The sequence below is a fragment of the Schistocerca nitens genome, chromosome 3, assembly GCF_023898315.1.
Source record: "Schistocerca nitens isolate TAMUIC-IGC-003100 chromosome 3, iqSchNite1.1, whole genome shotgun sequence".
NCBI classification, from domain to species: Eukaryota; Metazoa; Arthropoda; class Insecta; order Orthoptera; family Acrididae; genus Schistocerca; species Schistocerca nitens.
The window spans coordinates 637,110,878-637,136,717 of NC_064616.1; the positions used below are offsets into that span (position 1 = coordinate 637,110,878).

Sequence of the window (25,840 nt, forward strand, 5' to 3'; positions counted from 1 at the left end):
GGTGGGTGGGGTACAACCGCCATGTTGGTTTTTTGCCAAAAAGGTCCTGGTGAGCAAGGACGTGTGACAGGGCATGTTGTCGTGATGCAGCAGCCAGTTCCCTTGACGCCAAAGTTTGGGCCGTCGTTGCCACACGTTTTTGCACAATTCCTTTGGTATAAAAAAAAAGGAAAAAAAAGCAATGATCATGCTCTTCACTTTGCTCTTCACCTGTCTCGCTTTTTTGGGTCTTGGAGAGCCCTGGCTCTTCCACTGGGACAACTGTTGCTTTGTCTCTGGGTCATAACCATAAATCCAGCTCTCGTCGCCGGTGATAACCCATGACAAGTAGGTTGGATCATCAGATGCGGTCTGACGAAGGTCCGTGCACACTTCAACATGCTGTGCCTTCTGATTGGTAGTCAAGATCCTTGGCACATATTTTGCGGCGACATGATGCATGCCCAATTCATCAGTCAACATTTGTTGACATGTCCCATAACCAATACCCACTTCATCCCCAAGGTCTTGAATGGTTTGACGTAATCCACATGAACCAATTGTTGAAGTTTGGCAACAGTGTCTGCTGTTGTGCGGCTAATGGGCCTTCCTGTGTGAGCATCACCTTAGACGTCTGTTCGGCCGGCCTTGAACTGAGCATGCCACTCAAACACATGCGTACGGCTCATGCTATGTCCCCCAAACACTTGTTGAATCATTGCAAGGGTCTCCACAGCACATTTACCAAGATTTGCACAGAATATGATACACATGTGTGTTCTGTTCACGGATCCATCGTAAAATCGCCACACACCAAACACAGAGTATTACAGAAATCACTGTGGACACGCAACATGTCCTCCCAGCTGAATTCCACTCCGCACACTGACTCATCTGATATGAAGCTCTCGCCACCTAGTGGTGCAAAGATCTACTACTCCTACTTTCCAGATGGCAGCACCAGTCCCGAAAATTTTGGATTCCATCTCGAATATACTTCAGTGATATCTACTGCCTTATGGGTCTTATGGATGAACTGAGTCAGTTGGGTTTTGCAAGACTGTTGTTTTTAGAATCCATGTTGATTTCTACAGAGGAAGCATAGGCATTTCTTACTTGATTATCTATCACTTGAGATTGAGATTCAGAAAACTTTTATAAAAATCAGTAACATGTTGCAGGTGACTACATACAAAGCTAGAATGGAAACAGGTAAAGTAATAACTTCAAACCATCATTACTGGCCTCAACCATCTGAAAAACTCCCTCGAGGCCACCAAGATAAGTGGACTACGTGGAATGCCCACAACTGCTTAATTTGTATTGTTGAAAGATCCACGTGAAATCTGCAAGCTAATCTCCAAGAATTTCGATTTCCACCTATAATTTCCTACTGTAAATGTGGAGAAGCACACACCCTGAAGCACATGCTCTGGTGCAGGCTCTGTCCCATGGCTTGTGCTAGGAAGGTTTACTTCGGGGGAGCTGCAAATGCTTTTGAACGTGCCTGCATTCGGTCATCCATTTTGCAATCCCGCATGTCCTTATGTGTTTACTCTATGTAATATGCTTTATGTATTCTGCAATATTTTTGGTTCTTTGTAGTGATGCATCTGACATATATAAAAAAATACTTTAAAAGATTTGAATGGATTGTCAATGACATGTATTTTTGTTTTGTTAGCCATTTCAGAACCAATTATCATGAAATAAACAACAGAAGCCATGAATCTTTTCAATAAGTGTCATTTCTGTGTGAGAGATCTGATTCTTTTTTTTTTTTTTTTTGAAAAAAGGAAACTAATGGTTCATTGCTCATATCTGTCATTTTATAATGTGAGCTCTGCATGCATGGCACCCAGCACTTATAGGCTAATGTCGATCTGAACTGCCATGCATTATTGGATAGTGTTGACGTTTGAACTATCAGTGTTATAGTCTGCATTGTGCACAGTTATCCTCGTATTTGTGTTCCCTGAGACCTCTTAAGACTGCGTTCAGTGCTCTTTGTCTCTTCCCCCACCCCCCACCCCCTGCCCCCCTCGGCCTCTCCCCCCTCCCTCCCCCCGCACAGAGCTCAAGATCTAGAGTTTCATCATAGAGAGCATGCAAGCAAGGTATATCTTGGCATTCTGGTCTAAGTAACTACCTAACTAACTGTACAGCTGATAAGAGTATGTCGGCATATGTATTGACATAGTTAATGGTTTGTGTAAGGTAGACGTTAGTGCTGTTCTGTCAGTCTTTTGACTCAGAAAATTACAAGACATTTCACTGTCAATAGCTTGCACAGGATAGAGTAGCATGGAGAGCTGCATCAAACCAGTCTCAGGACTGAAGACCACAACAACAACAACATCTGCAGAAGAAATTAATTGGTTACAGTTGTATTTTAAAAGCTTCATTGAATATAAATACAACAACCTCTTATAAATGATTGTTATGCAACTGTGTACTCACTGAGAAACTGTGTCATTTTTGTAAATAAGTGGACATATTCCATATTGTCAGTGTGATCTGTATCACTATTTTTAGTATTTGTACTACTTGTCATAAATTGTTAATACTATGTATTTGATTGCAGGTTAGAATTAAAGTTAGCTATTGCAGTTTGAATCAATCAGACTTATTGATGTGTAAAGGAGAATATGATTTCATACCAAAACTGCCATTTGTTCCTGGTCATGAAATTTCAGGGGAGATAATTGAAGTTGGATCTGAAGCAACAAAAGAAGGTTTTACCAATGGTCAGAAAGTGATAGGCCTTAGCAAGGATGACTATGGAGGTTTAGCACAACAAATCACATTATCAGCAACAGTAAGTTTTTTATAGCATTTTATTAGTAGCGTGATATCTTGCATTCAACTCTTATAACCACTCATTATTACTCTTCAAGGATTCATTTTCGTGTACACTGACATTCTGTATCACAATAATCCATACTGGACAACTTTATTGATATTTTGGCAGAAACGAAGATTGTGGTACCATATGTCAGCTTTGACCTGTGACATCATCAACACAGCCGACACCCCATTTCAAATGTAAACAATATGGCAACCATGATGTTACTCACTACACCTGCAAACAGACATAAATAATATGCAGAGTACTTAATTACATCAGTACAAATAAACTATCAGCCCAACTGTGTGAATTAGGGGGTCTTTGGCGGAGTCAAACAAAATACTTAACAATTCAAATAATGGAGACATACCAAAAGCAATATTAACATAAAAATGAAGCAAATGAAATTCTCAGCAATAGATAAAACCAACACGAGGTGGGGGATTTATTACTGGAAATGTCACCTGATATATACATCTGAAACAAAGTCCACAATGCCACAAACCCACACACAACTCCAAAACCAGTACCTGAGATGTCATTTGACCTATATTGCTCAGACGTAATCAGCAGTACTATAAACCCACACATTACTCCAAAATCCAACCCTGCAGATGTCACTTGACCTATATAGTGCGAACAAACACCGAGATACCGTCAACCCACAGTAAACTCCAAAACATAGTACTGCTGTACATAACACTTACCACACATACTATAGTAACAATCAAATAAAACTACCAAAAATTACTAATCAAAGCTGCTGAGAGACCAAATCTAGGATAGGCAACCACATACATAACCATATGCAGCCACTCGCATGCACAACTGGGAAAAAAAGTATAACTTGTTTCTTCAAAATGTTAATGTGTATGCCACAAATTTGTAGTTTTGTGACAAAGCTTGTGCGGCCAAATCTTGTGACAGTACGACATATATATATAAAGGGTGGTTATAATTAAACTTTTGCTGTTTGGAAAGGCTCCCATGAAAAATGAGTGATTGTAGAACAACTAAATTTGTGGAAATATTTGTAAGGGCATGCAGAAGAGAAATAACAAATAAACCTTTGAAATAAACACATTTTAATTTACGTATGAGAGAGTAACTTTTTGTTACTTGTGTACCATGTTACAAATGTTGCTCAATGTAATGACCTTCTGCTTCTGTAGCAGTCTGGAACGACACTAGAGATTGCTCTACTGCTGCCTGAAACAATGGTGGACCATGAAAAGTTCAGCTGTTGCGACACAGCTCATGCACTGTTTGAAGGTCGCACATTGTGTCCCATATTCTCACCATGGCAACAGTGACTACTCCAACAATTTGCGGTACAGTTGTCAATCGGCCTCTCCCAGGAGCAATTCCCAAACTTCCAGCTAATTCAAACTTCTGAATCATGTTCTTCATCCCCGATATGGAAAGTGGACCTTTCTGTATTCCTTTAATGTATTGACACTTGCATAGAGCAGCAGCACTTATCGCTGTTGCTGTGTTAAAAACAGCTTTATGAGGAAAGCCCTGCTCATCTCCAGACCAATTTTGACTGTCTGCGAGTGTAATGCTTAAGTATGCTTGTACTTCAACCCTACATCACTGTACCAGTACCGGCGCCTAATGACAAGTCATGACACTAATATTACTAATAACACAAATCCTGCAATGAACAATCTGAACACCATTCCTGTAAGTTGGGTGCCCATACAGTAAATAGTTTTCCATCTGCACTGGCTCAAGCAGCAAAAGTTTAATCAAAGTTATATGTATCTAATGACACAATACGTGTATTATATTGCATTTACTCAGATCTGAAGATGGCCATTAACTGAAATCTATAACCTGACTGATAAATAGTTGTGGCCCTGATGTCCCAGGTTAAATTTTGGTCTGTCCCAGATGTCCTATAATGTGAGAATATAAGACATTGTTCATGGTGACAGTTCTTTTGGATGGTAAGATTAAGTATGTACAAGCAACCCTTAAGTGATGTGAGATGAATGAGCTATAATCCAACACCAGAATTTACCCTCCCTCTATTAAAACACAACATTACAGTCTACACATAATCATCAGAGTCACCTACTCTGTATATTAATACACAACACACAACATTCTAACATTACAGAAATGCTTTTTAAAACTGGATGTGGAACTACCATTAAGAGTGAACATGTCTCTGCTTGCAGTACTACATTTTTATTGAATTTGATGTTCATTTCTCAAAGTATTCAGAATAACTTTACCGAACTTATATTAATATCTTGCTGAGTTTCTCCTGAAGAGTAATTTAATGTTGCAGGATGTATGGTTACTTCCACAATCCATAAAGCTACGCAAGGGCTGTGTTCTTGCTGATGCATATGCTACAGCTTTACTTGGGCTTACACGACGAGGCCGGCTGAAAGAGAAACAGTCTGTTCTAGTCACTGCTGCTTCTGGTGGGCTGGGATTGGCTGCTGTGGATGTTGCAGCTAATGTTTATCGAGCTAAGGTAATTTATATTCAAATTGTGTATGTAACTTTTTTAATGAGATGGGAAGCTGAAACATTGCGAAAAATAAATAGGGATAATATGTGGTAAATGTCACAATAAATGTGTTTGTTAAGAGTAATACATGATAAATACAGTATATCTTGGTGATACTGTAATTAGAGTATCCAGATGTGATGTTAGTAAGCTGTTTGAGTAGGAGGAGACTAGATATAATGCTTATAGTCATAATGGAAAAAGTAAATGTTATTAAGTCCTAGTGGAAGAAGTAAATGTTGGAAGTTTTAATCAATATAAAAAGGCAGAATTATGACTGGAATACATGTCCAAGGCATAAACCAGCTGCAGTAACACAAAAGTGCCATCAGACACAACAACCATCAAAAGCCCACAGTTAGAAATTTGTGGATAAGTACGTGCATATAGTGAGAGACTTAACAGATCATCTTGTTGTGCTATATACTGAAAACAAATGAGAGAAATTTTGATTTGGTAGCACAACTGGAAATATGCCTCCATATGATGAAATTCAGTGTCCAGACTTTCACAGCTACAACTAATTCAGTAGTGTTTGTGAAATATTTTCATCTTAAGTCTCACATAATTAGTTACAGCAGTCAGTTCCTCTCATTTTTAAAAAAGCACAAACATTTCTCCATGTATATCCAAAGCATAATACAAATTGTGAATAATGTATCGTAGATGTGTGAAGTAAAATATTTTACTTATTTTGATAGTGTTACATGGATTATAAGCATACCAGTGATGAAATGTCACTGTGACACAATAGTTTGAACTGAAATTGAGACACCATCATCTGTTGGTCTGGTGTACTCGGGTGCTGTCACATTGTCTGCACCATATGTACCTGTTACTACTACTCCTGGTTCACAAAATGGATGACAATTGCCCCCCCCCCTCCCCCCCATTGACAGCAGGTGTCCACAGATGCTCTGACCAATCTCCACATCTGCCTGCAGCCAACTACCTCTCGTCATGCCCTGAAATGAAGAATGTCCTACCCACTATTTTTCCCACCCCTCCCACAATGGCATTCCACTGCCCACTGAATCTACACAACTTTCTTATCCATCCCTACAAAACCCCTGCTCTCAACCCCTTACCTCATGGCTCATATCCCTGTAATAGACCTAGATGCAAGACCTGTCCCACACATCCTCCCACAGGACAGGCAGGGTTGGGCAAACAGCTGACACGGGGCCAGTCGTGCAGCTGGGCTGCGACACAGCCGATTATAATGCACTGGCTGAGCTCAGGCAACCAGAGGTGGCCAAGCAGGTCATGCATTCGCAGAATACATGCAATTGTGCCATGTGACAGGTTGCTTGCACCACTTGCAGCCTGTGTGCACTAGCAGGACCGTGTGACCTATGAGGCAGCATTGGAACAACCTGCTGTAGAGGGTCCGTAACTGGGCTTGTAAATTAAGGTTCACTGCAAATGGCCATGAGTGTGTTGCAGATTTGCTTCTAATAGTGTTTTTTTTTTTTTTTAAAGGAAAAGCAATTTGACATTACTATGTATTTGGTCAGTTATGAGGACAGAGATGACTGGATTCACTATTCTCACCATCCACCCCGGCTGAAACCAATAATGACCCCAGTCAGAGTAGAAAAGAGTACCTCTGTGTACTTATGGTTTAATAAACAGTGCAGGTTTTAGAGATTTTTTTTTATTTTGTCCCTTCTCGTACTATTTTTTTCCCCAAAGAAGATTTTCATATTTCATGTACTTCACTCATTTTCTAAAAACAAGACATAAAACTTTTGCAGTTGGAAATGTGAGTGTCACAGTTCGCAATGTAAGGAAGGATTATGATGTGCCTAATACATACAGCAGTGGCTGCTAAATGGAAAATAAGTGTAGTTTTTTTCAAATGTTTCATTCTTTTTATTTTTGTATTCTTACATGTGCTTCCTTAAAATGAATTTCAAAATCATCTCAATAAACACTAGATGATACGAACAATGGTATGTTGTTTAGCAGTGTACTGGACTTTTCAATTACACTTTGAACATATTGAGAATCTGAAATTGCATTGTAACATGTGTGAAAATGTAACAAAGAAAGAGAGTGTAACACTTGTTAAATATTACAGGTAATTGCTGTGTGTGCAAGTGAGGAACAAGCGAGTTTACTTCGTGAAAGAGGAGCATGGGCTGCCCTCACCTATGACCCAAAAGAAGTGATTAAGAAAGTAGATGAAGTTACTGATGGTAGAGGTGTTGATTTGGTGTTTGACGCAGTTGGTGGAAAAGTTTTTGAACATGTTACTAAATGGTGAGTGTTTGTAAAACTTTAAATAGAGATGATTGGGAGATTTTATTTGCACTGAGTCATTTTGAGTATAGCAAACTTCAGTGGTAAGGAAAGTCGGGTAACTTACTGTGAATGAATACCAGTGAATTACTGGCTGTAATTCGAAAAATAGGCTTCACTGCTTCAATTTCCAAAATATTTGATGTATATGTTTAAATTGGAAACATAAATATTAGTGAGGTACACAACAATAGAATAGTCTAGTATCTCTAGCAATTTAGGTTTCCATTTGGGTCGAAATGTTCTTACATGTTTCCATGTTCTTGCAAATACTAATTCTTCCGACAAAATACAATACACAAACTCAGTGTGGCACATTTGTAACGTCAAAGATTATTTAAGAATATTGGAGAACTTGGACTAAGACAGGTGAGATGGGGACTGATGGTGACAATTTGAAGGGTATGTACTCAAACAAATCTCTGAGCAGTGAAACTGGTTTCTTTCTATAAGAACTGCCAGTTTTTTGATATATAGCAAGAAAAAGGAGACAAACATTTTCAGTTCAAGTAAATGCCCATGTTCACATGTTTGTTTGAGCTTCACCTCTAAATATTAATACTTCAAATTTCAGTTTAGATTTTGCGATCTGATGTACTGATTTTAATAAGAGCTTTTATCCTCCTCTGTATTTGTAAGAGCCTTGGATTTTGCAGGCATACTTGTGTTAACAATGAGAACAGTTATTGAAATAGATGTTTGTTGTTTAACATTAAATCGGCATTTAAGAATATCTCATGAATGTTATGCTAGGCACAGCTGATGGCTCTGAGCAGGCCAGCCATTTACCAGCACTTAGTTGTTATGAAACAACCTCTTTTCAAAACAGTGCTCTATTAAGTAATTATACACAATTTTCATTTGTGAATTGGTTTTCTGTTTTGTGCAGCAAGTTAGCAGTAAAAGTGCCCTTGTAGTGATATATGAAGGAACTGCTATATTCAGTGAGTAAAGTTGAAGTATTTTAGTCCCTTAGAATTGGTCACTCATTCTCCCACGCTTCCTTGTTACATCTGCAGACACTATTCATGTTTTACACACATGACATAAGTCACAGTGAGTTTAACACATGGTGTGGCAACTATACACTTTTGATCACTCGAGTTCCTTATGTTTCCTTAAATCAATTGAGGCAAATGGTGGTTGGTTCTTTCAGGAAGGCCATGGCCTGATTTCCCCCCTCCTTCTCTGATACATCTGTATTAAAGTTACATATTTAATGAATTCAGTGATAAGATGCAAAACATTAAAGTTTCGTACAGTTGATTATGTCGTGTATATTGATTGTTTCTTATCACTTACGGATCTTTTCCAGTAAAGAAAAACTCCAAAATAAAGCAGCCATCTTCTCACAGTACTGACTGTAAAATGACAAAGTTTGAGAAGATTGTTGGTAAACCTTTTACCATCAGCTGGAAACTACATCAAAAGGCTGTTTTCTTGTCTTATCCATATGAGGCAATCCTCATTACAAGATGACCAGGATTCTGTGATAAATTCAAAGAAATGATAGATCCTACAAATATTTCTGAAGAAATCCATGTCTCCAAATCATTTATCCTCGCTGGAAAGTTTCCAGGTAGCTCTACAGAATATATGGAGATAAGCTGCCTACATAGGACATAATCTACATGGCCAATAAATCTATTTTTTGAGTTGTTATTTCACCAGTGACTATTCTCAGCTATCATTTCTTTTGTAAATGAAATATATTGCTACTGCTAGCTGCTCTCTTCTTTGTTAACTGCAAAAGTGCCAAACAGCTCATACTTAACACATCAACTTTTCGTATTCTGGCAAAGTAAAAACTTTTTAACCCTCGAGCGGGCGCGCAATTTTTCATAACACGAGCGGCCGCGCAGCGCACTTTGTACACATGTATAGAATAGCTTCATTTATGTCACCAAGGTGAATCATGTATGACCAAAATCACAGTTTAATCTTAGTTTATTTAAACAACAAGAAAATAAACTTACATAATATGAGCTACACCATTGTTTTATTAAACAATAATGAAATAAATTTTCAGTACAACATCCTGTAGCCAAGGACAGGTGTTACAGAGACAGTAACGAGCAAATTGAAGCATTAAGCAGTGCAGTAGCATCAGATCCCGTCCAGCTGCTTAATCGATCACTAATTATCTCATAGACAACTGACTCATTGTGGCGTTAGGCTGCTAGCTCATAATCAGGGTAATTTTTTTTAATTAATTAATTAATTAATTTTTTTTTTTTTTTGCACAGATCATATTTTTTCTGCCTAGCTCGCTTTGTATTTTATGTTCCTGCTGCTCACTTGGACGTATGACAACACAAATTATCATTGTGTTACCTGAAGCATTAATGAAGGAATAGGTACGGGTCTGCAGTTGTGAAACAAAAATGGAACCATGCAAAATCATTTTATTTTTTATTGCCACACTTTGTACACAGGCATGTCCACCTGAGGGTTAATACGACCATTAGAGCTAAGCAGATTTTATATCCTTGAGTCCAAATATTATAGCATATTACGGCAGAAGTGGCTTTTGCTTTGTGTTTGAATGTGTGGGGATTTTCAGTTTCCTGGCTGTCTACTGGTGATGCGTTATAAAGTTTTGCACCAAAATGTAAAACTCCATTCTGAACCTTGACAGGGATGCATACTCTACATGGAAATCATTTTTACTTCTAGTATTGTGGTTGTGAATTTCACAGTTCATCCTAAAGTCCCATTTATTATTAACCAGGAATACTATTTGGGAGTAAATGTATTGCCATGTAAGTATGAGTCCCTAGGTCCCTGAACAGGTTTTTGCAGGATGCTCAGTTATCAGTTTGTTTTTGCAGGATGCTCAGTTATCAATTTTTCATAACTTTCTTACTGGGCATTTTTGCAGAATAAATACTATTTTAACCTTAGATGTCCAGAAGATTATGCCACAAGACAGTATCGAGTGAAAGTACTCGATTTATGCTAGCAACCTCATCTGCAAATAAACACAATGAGAGATATTTCCAAGTGCAAAGCAGGCACGACTGAGCTTTTTGGTTAAGTTATTCCTGTGCTGGTGACATCTTAGTTTATTATCCATCTGGATGCCTAGGAACATAATGCAAGGAGCATTATCCAATCTATGCGTGGCCTCTGCTTGTACCTGTAAATCATTTTTATTTGTCTTGTAAGATTAACCTTTAATGTCTTTGTTGTGAAACAATTATTGTGTGTGTGTGTGTGTGTGTGTGTGTGTGTGTGTGCGTGTGTGCGTGCGCGCGCATTCCCCCCCCCCCCCCCCCCCTCCTTCTTTATTCACTGTGTCAGGTCCAGTTATCAGTATACTTGTGTCATCAACAAACCTTACAGTTTTTGAAGATTCCTCCAATGCGCGGACAAATATGTACATAGGTCAAGGACTGGAATGCAATAAGCACCAAATCTTTAAGAGACCACATTTAACATTTATCCATTCTAAATTTAGTCTTATTCCTGTGGTATCATTTGTTAATGTGATCCCTCCATTTTATATAGGTAACACATTAAAGAAAAGCAACATAGCTCGTACTACGTCGCACAGATTTACTCCAAAGAGACGATCAATGTAGGAGCTATGTCGACCATTTCTCAGTTTGTAAATGTATCCCAACATTTGTTTTACATTTGTCATTCATTCTGTTATGCTTGTGCTACTATGTAAAAATACAGTTGGCAGCACTTGGCACTCATGTTGGCGGGAAAGAAATGTTACCTGGTTTGCAGCGTGCTGATTCATCTTGGCATCATGTGCAGTGCGTATGAGTCACGTGCGGAGCATAGTGCCTTGATTTTTGTCTGTGTTGTCAGTTTTATGCGTTGTGTTTGTCTTCAAGATGGCCCTGCATGATGCTGAGATAGAGTTTTTATTGAACAGTAGTGATTGTGAGCTTGATGAATGAATTTCTAGTTTCAAAAGCAGTTACAGTAAGCTATTTGTTTTGTCGCATCTTTTCTGTAAGTGTATATATTGTCTACTGTACACAAGAAAGCTAATTTTTATTATTTATGCCATACAAGAAGAAGGCATTTCTGATGGTGAAGAGTCAGTGAGCCGTCACAATGAAGCACCTGATGCCGATGCTGCATCAGAGATTCCTCTTTCTCGAACTATCAGTATGCCTCTTTCAGCTGGGCTGTGGGCAGATGATAACACTACTGCTGCACAGCTTCTAGGTTTTCAAGAATCAAGCAGAAATCAAATTCAAACTGACTGGAACTCTTCTGTGTTTGATTGTTTCACCTACTGCTTTTGATTAAGAACTTCTGGAGATGGTTAAAAGAGAGAACAACTGTTGACAAGCTAAATGCAACTGGGAACCTGAAGCCACACTCAGTTTGGTGTAAGTGGAGTACTGCAAAATCCAGTGAACAAAATATATTTTTTTGGTGTGGTTGTGCGTATGTGTCTTGTTAGAAAACCAAAATTGACCAACTCTTGGTCTACAGATTCCATACTGCGGACCTCCTGTGCAGGAAAGTATTTACCAAGAGAGAGTTTTTTTTTCGTTTTTGCCCTTTCTTTCCATTTCTGTGAATGTTACATTTCATAGATAATGTGACTTTTATTTCAAAAAATCAAGAAGGGCATGATCCTGTTCACAAGGCAAGACCCACCTTTGATACATTTGTGACCAAAAGTGAGAGAGCTTACAAACCAGAAGCAAATGTGGCTATAGAAAAAGGAATTTACCCCTTTTTGTGGCAGATGTAGTTTCAAGATGTACTTGAAAAATAAGCCTAATAAATATAGCATAATTTTTTATGTTATGTCAAAGTGAAAGTGAATACATTTTGAAATGTGAAATCTATTCTGGTAGTGAGGCAAATGATACCAACAGCATTTTGCATGTAGTAAACAGACTGTGTGAAAGTTTCTATGATAGGGACTGTACTCTATATATGGATGATTTTTACACTAGCCCTGAACTAATCGATCACTTATAGAGAAACAAAACCAAGGCAGTTGGTACAGCAGTGAAAAATAGAAAAGGGCTAGCTAAAGACATAGTAACAGAGAGACTGAAAAAAATTGAACTTCCTTTTCACAGATAAGACCATTTACTGTTTGTGAAATGGGAATAACTAGGGATATACTTACTTTGACAACAAAACACAAAATGACAGCATCTAATGTCAGTGTCAGAATGAAGCTAGGAATCATAGAGAAGATGGAACCTGATTGTGTCTTGGATTACAATAGAGTCGAGGCTGGTGTGGACCACTGTGTTCATCTAAACTAACCATCTGAGAGGGAAGACAATGTTTTCCCCATGTTGATCATCATAATTTTGTGTGTTCTATATAAAAAGTAGAGACCTACTAATAAACATCTTGTTGAGTTTATTACTGAATTGGCAGAGGCTTTTATAAACAAAGATGGCCTCATTGAATTAGATTAAACCCAAAAAGTTCACCTGTAAACAGACTCAAGACATTTTTTTAAATAAATTCCAGCTTCAGAAAAGTCAAAAATGGCCCCAGAGAAGATGAAAAGTTTGTGCAGAAAAAAAGCAAGACAAGATCTGGCAAAGTGGCAACGAGATGCCAGGTACTATTGCAAAGAATGTGAAATAGGACTTTGTTTTCAAATGTAACTAGATAATTTTAAATAAAGAAAACCACATTTTGAAGCAGTTTTACTTTTAGTACCAATGAATTCTAATCTTATCCCTGTTGTATCCTGCCTAGTTGTCAAAGATAGGTGTCTAGGAAACCTGCTTTTTGGATCGCTGGACAACAAATCAAGCAAATCATATTAAAGAGTTTTATTATGAAATGACTCAATGACTATACTTAACTTTGAGAAATACACATATGTGTCACAAGCAAAGGGCGACATGCTATATAATCGATGCCCTTCAGTAGGGCCTATAACGATTCCAGTACAAGTGAAGTAATACAGTGGATGCTTCTATACAGGTTACTGGTCTTGATGCTTCTGTAGAACTCAAAGAAGTGCACCACTATCAGTTGGTGTGGCAATTATGTCCTCTTCACTTAGAGGCTGCTGCCAGTGTTGTCGTCCTAGAGAGGCGTCAGTCAGCGTGCAATTGGCTGACACTGTCTCACAGCCCTCTCTGTTCTAACATTTCCAGCTGGCTTGCTGGTGCTTGACTTTATACCAGAACATTCCTCCCCCCCACCCCCAAAGCAACAGACCATCATTGGATAAGGAGCTCGATAATGGGAGGGGATGCAGGATCATGGACACTGCTCTGAACCAGGTGTGGCTGCAGTGGACGTCAGGCTTGCTGAAACATCCCCCGGAAAACGACCAGAATGGTACGTGTCCACCTCCTGAGGCCCATAGCAAGATGTAGAAGGCATTGGCTGCAGCAGCGTGGTAAGGTCCAGCTCCATCAGTAGGACGAGAGGACACGAAGGCTCAGTCTCCATGGGGTCGACCCGCAGTGTCGTGATGACACTCACTGGCGGCTGCTGTGGCCGTGCTGTCCTTGGGATCTGTGAATCTGGGGGAAAAAGACACAGAAGGACCACTGTGCACATGACAGTGTCAAATTTGATCGTGATGTCAGCACTGCAGTTCGTCTGGGTCTGAAATGAGCTACGTGCATGCACCTATTCGATAAAGGATCTCGCCTTGCACTCACAGTCTGCTGCCCCTAAAAATCCTAAAAAACACAATATCGTGCAGTTTGTAGCGATACTTCTGGCCTTCCTTTGGCGCCGGATGCTGAGAAGGGTGGATCAGGTGGAGCTGTGTCCAGTGGCAGTGGCCTTGAAGTAGTTCCACCTGTGATGGTCCAGCTTGTGGATGCAAATGATAGGAGATGAGAAAACAGTTGCAATGCTTGATCCCTGGTGTGTGCATTATAAAGCTTAGCCATGTGCTGGGAGGTTCTGACAAAACATTCTACTTTGCCATTTGACTGTGGATGGAACGGTGCTCTAGTTAGATGCTGCATGCCATTGCATTCACAGAATGTTTCAAATTCATTTGATGTGAACTGAGGGTCATTGTCTGACACTATGACTTCAGGCAAACCTTCGAGGCAAAATATAGAGGATATCACCTAAATTGTGCTACGTGATGTTGTTGAATTCATTGGCATGGCGAAAGGAAACTTGCTATAAGAGTCGACCACAATCAACCAATGAGTGTTCCAAAAAGGTTCTGCAAAGTCTATGTGAACACATTGCCAAGCTGATTGTGACACATGCCAAGCAGAGGACTTTTGTGGTGGAGTGGACTGATTTTCTGCACATGCGTGACACTGTGATGTCATCTGTTCTATTTGGGTGTCCATATCCTACCAGGTACAGTATCAACATGCTGTTTCGTACAAACAGTCGCCCAGTGTCCTTGGTGAAGTAACTGCAACACTTCTTTTTGCAAAGCTTTGGGAATCAACACACATGACTGCCCACTGTCATTTTGAACAAGAATCACACCTTGCTGTATAGTGAGATTATGCCGACGTGCAAAGTATTGGCATACTACACTATGCAATGAGCGAGGCCAAGATGTGCAAATGTATTTTAGCAAAATGTTCAAATCGGAATCAGCTTCCATGGCCTGTGCAATTTTCCTATATTTCAGAGGAAAGGGTTGAAGTAATTCAGAGTCCTGAGCATTGATGTGACAACAAGGTGCAGCAGAAGCGTCAAAGTCCGTATCAGGGCCAATTGGAAGATGTGAAAATACGTCCACATTACCATGTTGAGCTGTCAGATGATATACAATCTCGTACTGGTATTGAGATAACAACAAAGCCCATCTTTGCAATTTTTGGGCAGTTCATACAAGAACCGGCTTCATTGGATGAAACAAGGACTGCAGTGGCTTGTGATCCGTTACTAAGTAGAATTTTCTAGCATACAAATAGTGGTGGAATTTGGTGACACCATACACAATAGCCAACACCTTTTTCTCTATTTGTGAATAGTTACACTGAGCTTTGGACAACACTTTGATCGAAACCAATAGGCCTGGCTTTATCACCAATTCTGTGTGAAAGCACTGCACCGATTCCATAAGAGGAAGCGTCAGCTTGCAACACAACTGGTTTGGCACGATCAAAGTGAACCAAGCATCGATCACTGAGCAATGCACCTTAAAGTTTTTGAGAAACTTCTTGGCACTCATCTGTTCAAACAAAGGGGACATTGTGGCGATGCAATGGAGCTGCAATTTGAGCAGTATATAATAGTTCATTTTCCCTAAGACTGACTGCAATATGGTGACATTGTGAGGAACTGGCAGTTCACATATGGCTAACAAATGTGAATGAAGAGGATTTATACCTTGACTGCTTATGACATGACCAAGATACTGCAATTCAGGTTTTAAAAAAATCACACTTGTCCAGTCTACACGTTAGTCTTGCATCAGGTAACACACGAAACAAAGCACGCAAATTTGCGATGTGTTCTTCAGGTGTACGACCTGCTATGACAGTATCGTCCAAACAGTTTGAACAGTTTGGTATATGAACAGTCAGCTATTCCAAATACCATTGGAAAATGGCAGGTGCAGAAGCACTGCCAAAAGGCAAACACAAATATTCAAACAAGCCCAAATGAGTTCACAACACACACTTTTTGAGATTCTTCATCTTGTGGTATTTGAAGATAAGAGTCGCGCAAATCAATTTTTGAAAAGTAATGACCAGTACTTAATCTGTCCGTAAGATCCTCTGGGTGTGGCAAAGGATAAGAATCAATCACAGTTTGTGGGTCGACTGTAGACCTAAAGTCAACACAGGTGCGAATGCGACCTGAAGGTTTGGGGAGCAAAACCAGTGGGCTTGTCCATTGACTAGCTTGTATGGGTACAATAGCTCTGCTGTCTTGCAATTCTTTAAGTTCAGCAGCGATTTTGTCTCATAATGCAATGGGAGCAGTTCTGGCCCAGCCAAATTTCGGCTGAGCATTGTCTTTCATAGTGATATGTGAAACAAAATTGTTAGCATTGCCTAAACCTTTAGAAGAAAGTTCAAGGAATTCTTTCAGCAAGTGAACTACATTGTATTTTGCATTGAATGCAGTCACAGACAGCATATGGTCATGAATGTGGAAACCAAACAAATCAAGCCCAAATATGTTCTCACAATTACAGGCAGGCAAAGTGCATTTTCCAAGAACAGGAATGTCTTGTCCGTTGTAAGTATTCAGGTGCGTGCTAGTCTTAGACAGGCATGGGGAGCCTAACAGTTCATATGTGTTACAATTCAGCAATGTAACTGAGGTACCCGTGTCAAACTGAAATTTCACACGGTTTCCACAAATATGCAAATGAACAAAAAGTTTGTTGGACTGGCGTAGCACTGAAGAAACTGTTTGCTTCATAATTTTGCTAATGCCAGCAGCACACTTTGAGTACATGGCATTGATTACGTGGCTAGATTTCTCTGAGTTGGCAGCATTCTTATGTTTGTTCCACTGCAAACATACGGATTGTACATGTCCTTTCTTGCCACAAGCGTAACACTGTGCTTGTTGGGATGGGCAATCTTGGTGTTAATGTCATTAATAGTACAGAGGGCATGACTTCATTCTGTTTGCCTGTGTAGCCGCCTGGTTAGAGAACTGTTCACACAGCATGGAAACTGTTTATGCAGCATGGTGCATGCAAGTGTCCGCTGCCTACTGGGCCAGTCGCGAACAAGGGACGACTCAACCCAACAAATTGGTGGCTGCTCATATTTATCGGCTGACACAGCTCCTGAATTGTACTGATCTACTATGTGCACTACATGCTGAAATGATGAATGTGACTGTTTCAAAATTTGTATTCTAAATCTGACATCAGGTACATTGTACACAATCGCATCATGCAACATAACATCTGAAAACATAACATCTTAATATGAAGCACCATAAGCACATTGAACCCTGCAAATCTGTTACCCACTCACAATAAGTTTGTTCTGACCTTTTCTTGCAAGTAAACAATTGGTACCTAGCTGCTAACACATTCACTTTTTGGTCATAATAGTTAGTTAGCGAATCTACAACCTGATCATAGGAAAGTTCACTCAGAGTGCCGTTTGGGAATAATTTCTGAGTGAGGCGAAACACTGCACTTCCTACCGCTGGCAAAAAATAGTGGAGCTTCACAGTACCTGGTACATTGTGAGCAATTACGTGGGCTTTGAACTGTTGCAACCACGCGAGACATTCCTCTTGTTCATTAAACTGGCGAAAAGGTGGTATGGCACTCTGGGCTACTGTAGGTGCCTGCTGCATTGTACTGGTGGCTTGAGCGGTGAGTAGCTGCTGTACATTACTTAGTAGAGTTGTGATTTGTTGACTCTGAAACTGAAACATCTGTGTTAGGTGTGTTGCATCTATCACTTGCAGCTGAGGCGCCTGAACAGGGGGTGGGATAGGTGGGTTGTTCATTGTGAGAGAGACAAATGCAATAAACAGACAAGGCAAGCAATAAAAATAAGTACAAAAGCAAAGAAAATTTCCGCAACACCCACTTGAAAACACTGATTAGCAAAAACACTATAAGAGACACTATTAAAGCAAGTATACACACCCCTGAAAAGAAAAGCCAATGTAGAATTATGGTGCCAGCAAAACACACAAGCGGCTAGGCTCTAGGTTCTTCACAATACTAATTGGCAATGTTGTATCCTGCCTAGTTGTCAAAGATGGGGTGTCTAGGAGACCTGCCTCTCAGATCGCTAGACAAAAATTCAAGCAAATGATGTTAAAGTGTTTTATCATGAAATGAATCAATAACAACTATGAGAAATACATATATGTGTCAGAGTATTCTATTATAAGCCGTCTTACTCATAACTTATTCAAGTATTGCACAGTGATTTTTCCTACTTACTTGAGTCTCCACATGCTGTCAAGTCGTGAAAACTTGGCAGCCACAGGATGACAGTTCTTGATTGTACAACTTGTTGCCTCTATGAATGCTCTGCCTGCAATCCAAATTGAGCTATCCTTGGTATGCTAACCTTTGAGAGTTGCTCTGACAGCAATGTGACAATTACTCCACTTAATTTATTATTCACATAGTAGCTGTGGTAATTGTAAGTAGCAACCCTTCTTCCTGATTCAAACAGCTATCTCTTTCCAGACAACTCAATCAATTTTCATTCGAAATGTGCGTCAATCAGCACCGCAGCAAAGTCAGCATGTGTTCTTATCGTAAAATTTGTTTAACATAACATACTGTGTCTGTGTAGAATGACTTCAAAGAGTACACAGCTGTAAATTCCCCGTTTAAATTTAGTAGTCAGCTATTAGCTACATTCTTGTGGCACATAAATTTCACAAACATTTGCCAGCTGTGGCTAAAAAGTAAATAAAAAATGAAAATATTTGTCATATGAAAAAATCTGAGTTACATTTATCAGCATATGTTCAGTCATTAAATAAATTAATCATAAGTTGTATTTCTGTACACACATATTCATATCAACATTTCTTAACAAATAAATAAAACTAAAAAATTGTGTTATAAATCAATCATTATTTGAGAATCATTATATTCATAGGAGAATAAAAGTAAGAAAATAGTAAACATTCTTCAGCATTATTTGTCCAACAGTGGTCTTTTTCTTGCGGAAATCATCATTCATTTTTAGTACCTTGGACCATTATACAGGGTGGTCATTATTCAACTTTCAGTAATTGAGCCAGTGTAGATGAAAACTATTTACCATATGGGTACCCAGTTTTATGGGAATGGTGTTGAGACTTTGCACTGTGAGATTTATATTGTTAGTAGGTTATGTCATGACTTGCAGTTAGGCTCCAGTACAGATATGAATGACATTGGGTTGAAACACAAGCATCTGTGTGCCTTATGGTTGCAGACACTCAATATGGATCTGGACAAGGTGAGCAGGGCTTTACTCGTAAAGCTGTTTTATCAAAACAACAGCAATAGGGCTATGCTCTTCGCAAGTATTGATGCATTAAAGGAATACAGAGAGGTCTTCTTTCCACAGTGGGGTTGAAGGACATGATTCAGAAGTTTGAATTAACTGACAATTTGAGGGGTGCTCCTGGGAGAGGCCGACAGCCAGTTGCGCCACAAATTGTTGAAGAAGTTACTGTTCCATGGCTGGGAATGCTGGATGCACTGTCTGATTTTCAAGCAGTGCATGAGATCGGTCATGACAACTAAACATTCCAAGTTACACTGCTCAAAATGTGTTGCGAACAACTGTGAAATATGAGGGCAAATCAGAAAGTCTTTGGTCCTATTTTTTTAATATCCAAAGTAAGGAACATACAGGTAGTGACAAATATACATCCTATTCTACGTACTTTATGCTATTTTTCCACATAGTCCCCACTCTAGTTCACACATTTGTCCCATTGCAGCACTAAGTTTGAGATGCCCCTGCAGCAGAATTCATCTGGCTGACTATGGAACCGCCGTCAGACTGCTGTTGTGGCTTCGTTGTTACTTGTGAGTTGCTGTCCTGCCAGTAACTTTTTCATTGGTCCAAAAACATGGAACTCACTAGGGGCAAGGTCTGGACTATATGGTGAGTCGTCCAGGATCTCCCAGTGAAATACCCAGAACTTTCCGGCAGTTCTGATTGCCACAGGTGGTCTTACATTGTTGTGGAGCAGAATCACGTTATCCATATTTAGGATCCCTCAGCGCCTTCATCTGGTGACAGCCCTCAGACAAGACAGTGTGGAACAATAACTATCGGCATTGATGGTTGCACGTTTCAGCAGGAGCGGTCCACAGCTATCTCAGAAGGCTTTTAACATCACTTTCCCAACAGATGGTGCTGAACAGAATTTTTTTTGTCACTGGCAAACCTGGACGTTTCCACAACATGCTCTGCTGCTTGGATTCTGGCGTGAATTGCAGTATCCACATTTCATCGCCAGTAACAATACAGCCCAGGAAACCTGCACCCTCCTTGAAGTACCATTCCATATGATTCACTGAAGACAGCATTTGCTTGCCTTTCATTGTGTTATCTGACTGCTTAGGCACCCACCAACATGAAACCTTCTGGTACCCTAAGGACCCGTGACAGATGTCGTAAGCACTCCCATACAATATGCCAAGCTCCTGGGAAACAACCATGATGTGCACATGCTGATCTGCTTTCACCATTGCATCCACGCAGGAAATGTTGTCATCAATCAGTGACGAATATGGCCTCCCCAACCGTTCATTGTAATGCAAGACTTCATGGCATTTGTCAAACTGACAACACTACCACCTCACAGCTCTCAAAGCGAGACCGCTTTCCCCTTATGTGGGCTGCATTTCCATCTAGAGCTCAGTGTGTGTTTGTCCCTTGCTCCATAGAAAATGAATCACACTTTGCGGTTCTAATACTGTGGACATGTTAAGCACAACTGCCATCTTTAACAACTGACAGCAGCACCGTGCGGTGGAGCTACTGCCAAATAAGGCCGGTGTAAACTAAGAAAGGTCCAATGCTGGGAATGGGTATGTTGACTTTGGATTTATAGCCATAATTTGGCTAAAAAAAAGTAAGAGCAAAGATTTTCTGATTTGCCCTTGTAGTATCTGAACAAATGTCCAGGCTGTCAAGGTTACAGATGGTCATGACACTGAGCAATGTTTGTAACCTGGACCATAAACAGTACATAATTGACAAATCATACTCTTTCGTGTTGAAATTAAAATGTGTTTATTTCAGTGGTTTATTTGTTATTTCTCTTCTACATCTCCTTTCAAATGTTTCCACTAAGTTTCATTGTCCTATGATCACTCATTTTTCATGGGAGCCCTCTCAAGTGCAAAAGTTTAATTATAATCATCCTGTATATATAGCCTTTTTTGCTGTACTGATTAATGCCATTCACTACAATAGTGCTGCCATCCCCATCTGATAATTTGTCTATATTAACCCTCTCGGTCGTGAATTATGTTTTTCCTGGGGTGGGGAGGGGGGGGGGGGAAGGCTTTGCTATCCAGTTCTTCGAATTAAATTATGATTTTTCAAATGTATAAAATATTCCAAGGTGCCCCCCAAGGGGGGATACAACATGTCCCCAAATGAGGACATAGTGTTCAAGTGGGTGCAGTATAAGTCGGAAAGTCAAAGTATTTTATTTGATTTTATTTCACGAAAATACATAAATTACACAAAGCTTACTTATTGATTATATACATAAACTATGGTTTTACACTTGTGAAGAATGATAATCAAAGAAACATTTTTTTTTTCTATTGAGACATAAGTGAATGTTACATTTTACACAATAAAATGTGGTTTTGCCGTTGCAACACGGTTTCTTGCACCTGTCGAATGATTTTTGTCACTGTCCACTAGAAGATGCACAACGTTGTCCAAAGGAACATCAGTTCTCGATGAACTTCCTCGTTGGCTCGTTTTGAAGTTCTTGAAGATAGCGTTGGACTCTCACAAGTGGGACGCTCCCTTTTTCTGGCAGCTGGCTTATCTAATTGCATGAGCAAACATCCGAAGCATCCACTTTCGTGATCTGATGAATGTGCAATGAATTGTGATCAGAAAATCTATCTTGTCAACCCCTCCCATATGTTGATTGTAAACTTTAATAATATCTGGCCAGTTGATTTCAACATTTTTCTCCAGACCCTGTAATAAAAAATGCTGTTACGAAAAGAAAACCTCATAAAAAACATATATCTGAGTAACCCAGGTGAAATAGCCATTAAATTAATTTTGTATCGATTTTGAGGTGGGCACATGGCTGTATAGATTTTTTCAGTGCCTAAGTGATGGAGTATGTTCCAGGTTGCACAACTAGGTACAAACCGTCGAAAAATGGCTGTCGAAAATCTTGTTCGGTTTCAAAAGGAGATAACTGCTGTCTTCGGGTGTAAAGCCCGCTAAATGCCCAGTAGGCATGGCTATCACCCTGCCATGTCCGGATGCAAAGCACGTGAACAGACATAAGACTTACCAATCTGGAAATTCAAAGCTACCTTTCATTCTGTTATGATTAGAATGGATATTTTTCTTATTCAGCTATAAGTTGGCTGCACTGTAACAAATTCATATGCAACAATAGCTTTCTCGCAGCCAATGAAAAGTCGTTTGGATGGGACAAGTGTTTCGTGATTATCTCAGTGTCACTTGCCATGCAGTTAGTAGGCTTTGCATTTAGGCTACTCAGCTTACAATATACAGAATGATACAACATGTCTAACATTGCATCCATCATTATCCTCTTGTTCAAAATTATTGCCAGGATCTTCAGATACATTGTCAATTTCAGATGAATTAAGGAGCTCTATAACTTCTTCTTCTGTAAGTGGTCTTCATCTATCTTGGACTCAGGACATTGTGAAATCACTCTAAATTTCTATGCTATTACAACCTTTCAAGCACAATGTCCTCATTTGGAGACATGTATAAAGGTATAAATATGTCACTTACCATTCATTCTGAAAGACACCTTTAGTTTTCATCTTCAGGACTGCACCTTTCCACACATAAATAATTTTTTTTACCTAAACTCAGAAGATGTTAACTGGCTGATGGGAGATACAAAGATTACTGGGAAGTGCCCATGTGTCTGTACACATTCCGTTTTGTTTTGTGGTACCACAGATTGACAGGAGATGTCTACAGTGTTATCAAATAGACTCTCTGCTTGTGATAATATGAGGACAACAATCAAAAATGGTAAAATTGAATGAATTTTAATATACTAAGCATTTATTTAGTATGTCCTTATATGAGGTCACAATGACTGAAAGGGTTAAGAAAAATAAACAGGCCTGTTGCACTTTCTGCTGGCATATCTGATGTTATTTTACTTCATGTTGAACATTCACTATGCAGTATAGCATGCTTAGTTGTATAAGTAAAAAATTCTTTGATAGATTGAGATAGTTGAGAATATAATCTGTACCATCACATCTTGTTTATCAGTCAGCAGAATGGTACAGTGCCAAACATTCACACAAAAAAGTCAATATGTGTTGGTCCACCTCTGGCCATTATGCAAGCAGTTGGTTTGACTGATAGTTGGTGTCTGTCCTCCTGACAGGTATTGTGCCATCTTCTGTTCAGTGGGTGCCTTAGATCATCAAAATCCTGACCTGGTTGGAAGGCCCTGCCCATAATGCTCCAAACATTCTCAGTTGGAGAGAGATCTGGTGACCTCACTGGCCAAGGCAGGGTTTGGCAAGCATGAAAACAAGAGATCCAGTGACCCTGCTGGCCATCATAGCGTTTGACAAGCAGAAGAAACTCTCACTGTGAGCTGGTGGGCATTGTCTTGGTGAAAAGTAGTCCCAGAATGACTTGCCATGAAGGGAAACAAGACAAGGCATAGAATGTAGTCAGTTTACTGCTGTACTGTGTTGTGGGTGCCACAAATTAACAACCAAAGAGAGCCCCAATGACAAGCAAAGATGTGTCTGGAGATGCCCCGAACAGTGGTGGGATACCAACCTGACTGTCACCTGCTATATGGGCCGACAACAAGCATTGATGGTTTGGGGTACCATTTCTTTTCATAGCAGGACTCCTTTGGTTGTCATTCTCAACATCCTTTCAGCACAGCAGTGCTTCGACAATATTCGATGCCCTGTTTCTTTTCTCCTTCGTGGCAAGCCAACCTGGGCTTGCATTTTCGAAAGATAATGCCCCCCTGCAGACGGTTAGAGTTTCCAATGTTTGTCTTCATGCTTGCCAAATCCTACCATGGCCATCAAGGTCGCCGCATATCTCTCCAATTGAGAACATTTGGTGCATTATGGCAGGGCCCTCCAACCAGACCTGGATTTTGATGATCTAAGTTGTCAGTTGGACAGAAGCTGGCATGATATCCCTCAGGAGTACATCCAACAACTCTGTCAATCAATGTCAAGCCGAATAACTGCATGCATAGGGACCAGAGAGTGTATCTAAGAAATTTAGAAAGACAGAATCTGCCTGTTCACCAGCATACACTATTTGCATCTCTTTATAGACAGAAGTGAACTTTACAAGAGCTACTCATTAAATGTGAGCTAGGAAAGGGCCTAGTTTTGCAGTATTTTCAGTTTAAGCTATAAAGATATACTGTCCAAGCCTGATGCTTTGTGCCAAACTGTTGTTATGGTGTTCGTTTATTTTATTTATTTATTTATTTATTTATTACTAAACCTGACGAAATTAGTGCCCTAGGGCCCTCTAATTACAGCTGACCAGGAACAACACATACTAACGATATTGCAAAAACATTCACAGGAATAACGATGATGATGATGATGATGCAAATGATTAGCTTTTCAGAGCATTCACACAAGGTTGGTACCGATGGCAACACCTACAACGTGCTGACATGAGGAAAGTTTCCAACTGATTTCTCGTACACAAACAGCAGTTGACCGGCGTTGCCTGGTGAAACGTTGTTGTGATGCCTCGTGTAAGGAGGAGAAATGCGTACCATCACGTTTCCGACTTTCATAAAGGTCGGATTGTAGCCTATCATGATTGCGGTTTATTGTATTTCGACATTGCTGCTCGTGTTGGTCGAGATCCAATGACTGTTAGCAGAATATGGAATCAGTGCGTTCAGGAAGGTAATACAGAACGCCGTGCTGGATCCCAACGGCCTCGTATCAGTAGCAGTTGAGATGACAGGCATGTTATTCGCATGGCTGTAATATATCGTGCAGCCATGTCTCAATCCCTGAGTCAACAGATGGGGACGTTTGCAAAACAACAACCATCTGCATGAACAGTTCGATGACGTTTGCAGCAGCATGGACTATCAGCTCAGAGACCATGGCTGCGGTTACCCTTGGCACTGCATCACAGACAGGAGCGCCTGCGATGGTGTACTCACCGACGAACCTGGGTGCAAGAATGGCAAAACGTCATTTTTTTTTGGATGAATCCAGGTTCTGTTTACAGCATCATGGTAGTCGCATCCGTGTTTGGCGACATCGCGGTGAACGCACATTGGAAGCATGTATTCGTCATCGCCATACTGGTGTATTACCTGGTGTGTTGGAATGGGGTGCCACTGGTTACACGTCTTGGTCACCTCTTGTTCGCACTGACGGCACTTTGAACAGTGGACGTTACATTTCAGATGTGTTACCACCCGTGGCTCTACCCTTCATTCGATCCCTGTGAAAGCCTACATTTTAGCAGGATAATGCACGACCGCGTGTTGCAGGTCCTGTACGGGCCTTACTGGATACAGAAAATGTTCGTCTGCTGCCCTGGCCAGCACATTCTCCAGAT

The 25,840-nt window shown here is 40.0% G+C and overlaps 1 protein-coding gene across 1 annotated transcript in view; it reads left to right on the forward strand.

Annotated features, from left to right (window-relative positions):
- LOC126248589 (quinone oxidoreductase-like protein 2 homolog) overlaps positions 1-25,840 on the forward strand; it is a 43,424-nt gene that overhangs the window by 13,509 nt on the left and 4,075 nt on the right. Inside the window, exons 2-4 of the mRNA XM_049949702.1 lie at positions 2,564-2,797; positions 5,127-5,318; positions 7,438-7,619. Coding sequence (XP_049805659.1) covers positions 2,564-2,797; positions 5,127-5,318; positions 7,438-7,619 — 608 coding nt within the window. The remainder of the gene's footprint in view (positions 1-2,563; positions 2,798-5,126; positions 5,319-7,437; positions 7,620-25,840) is intronic.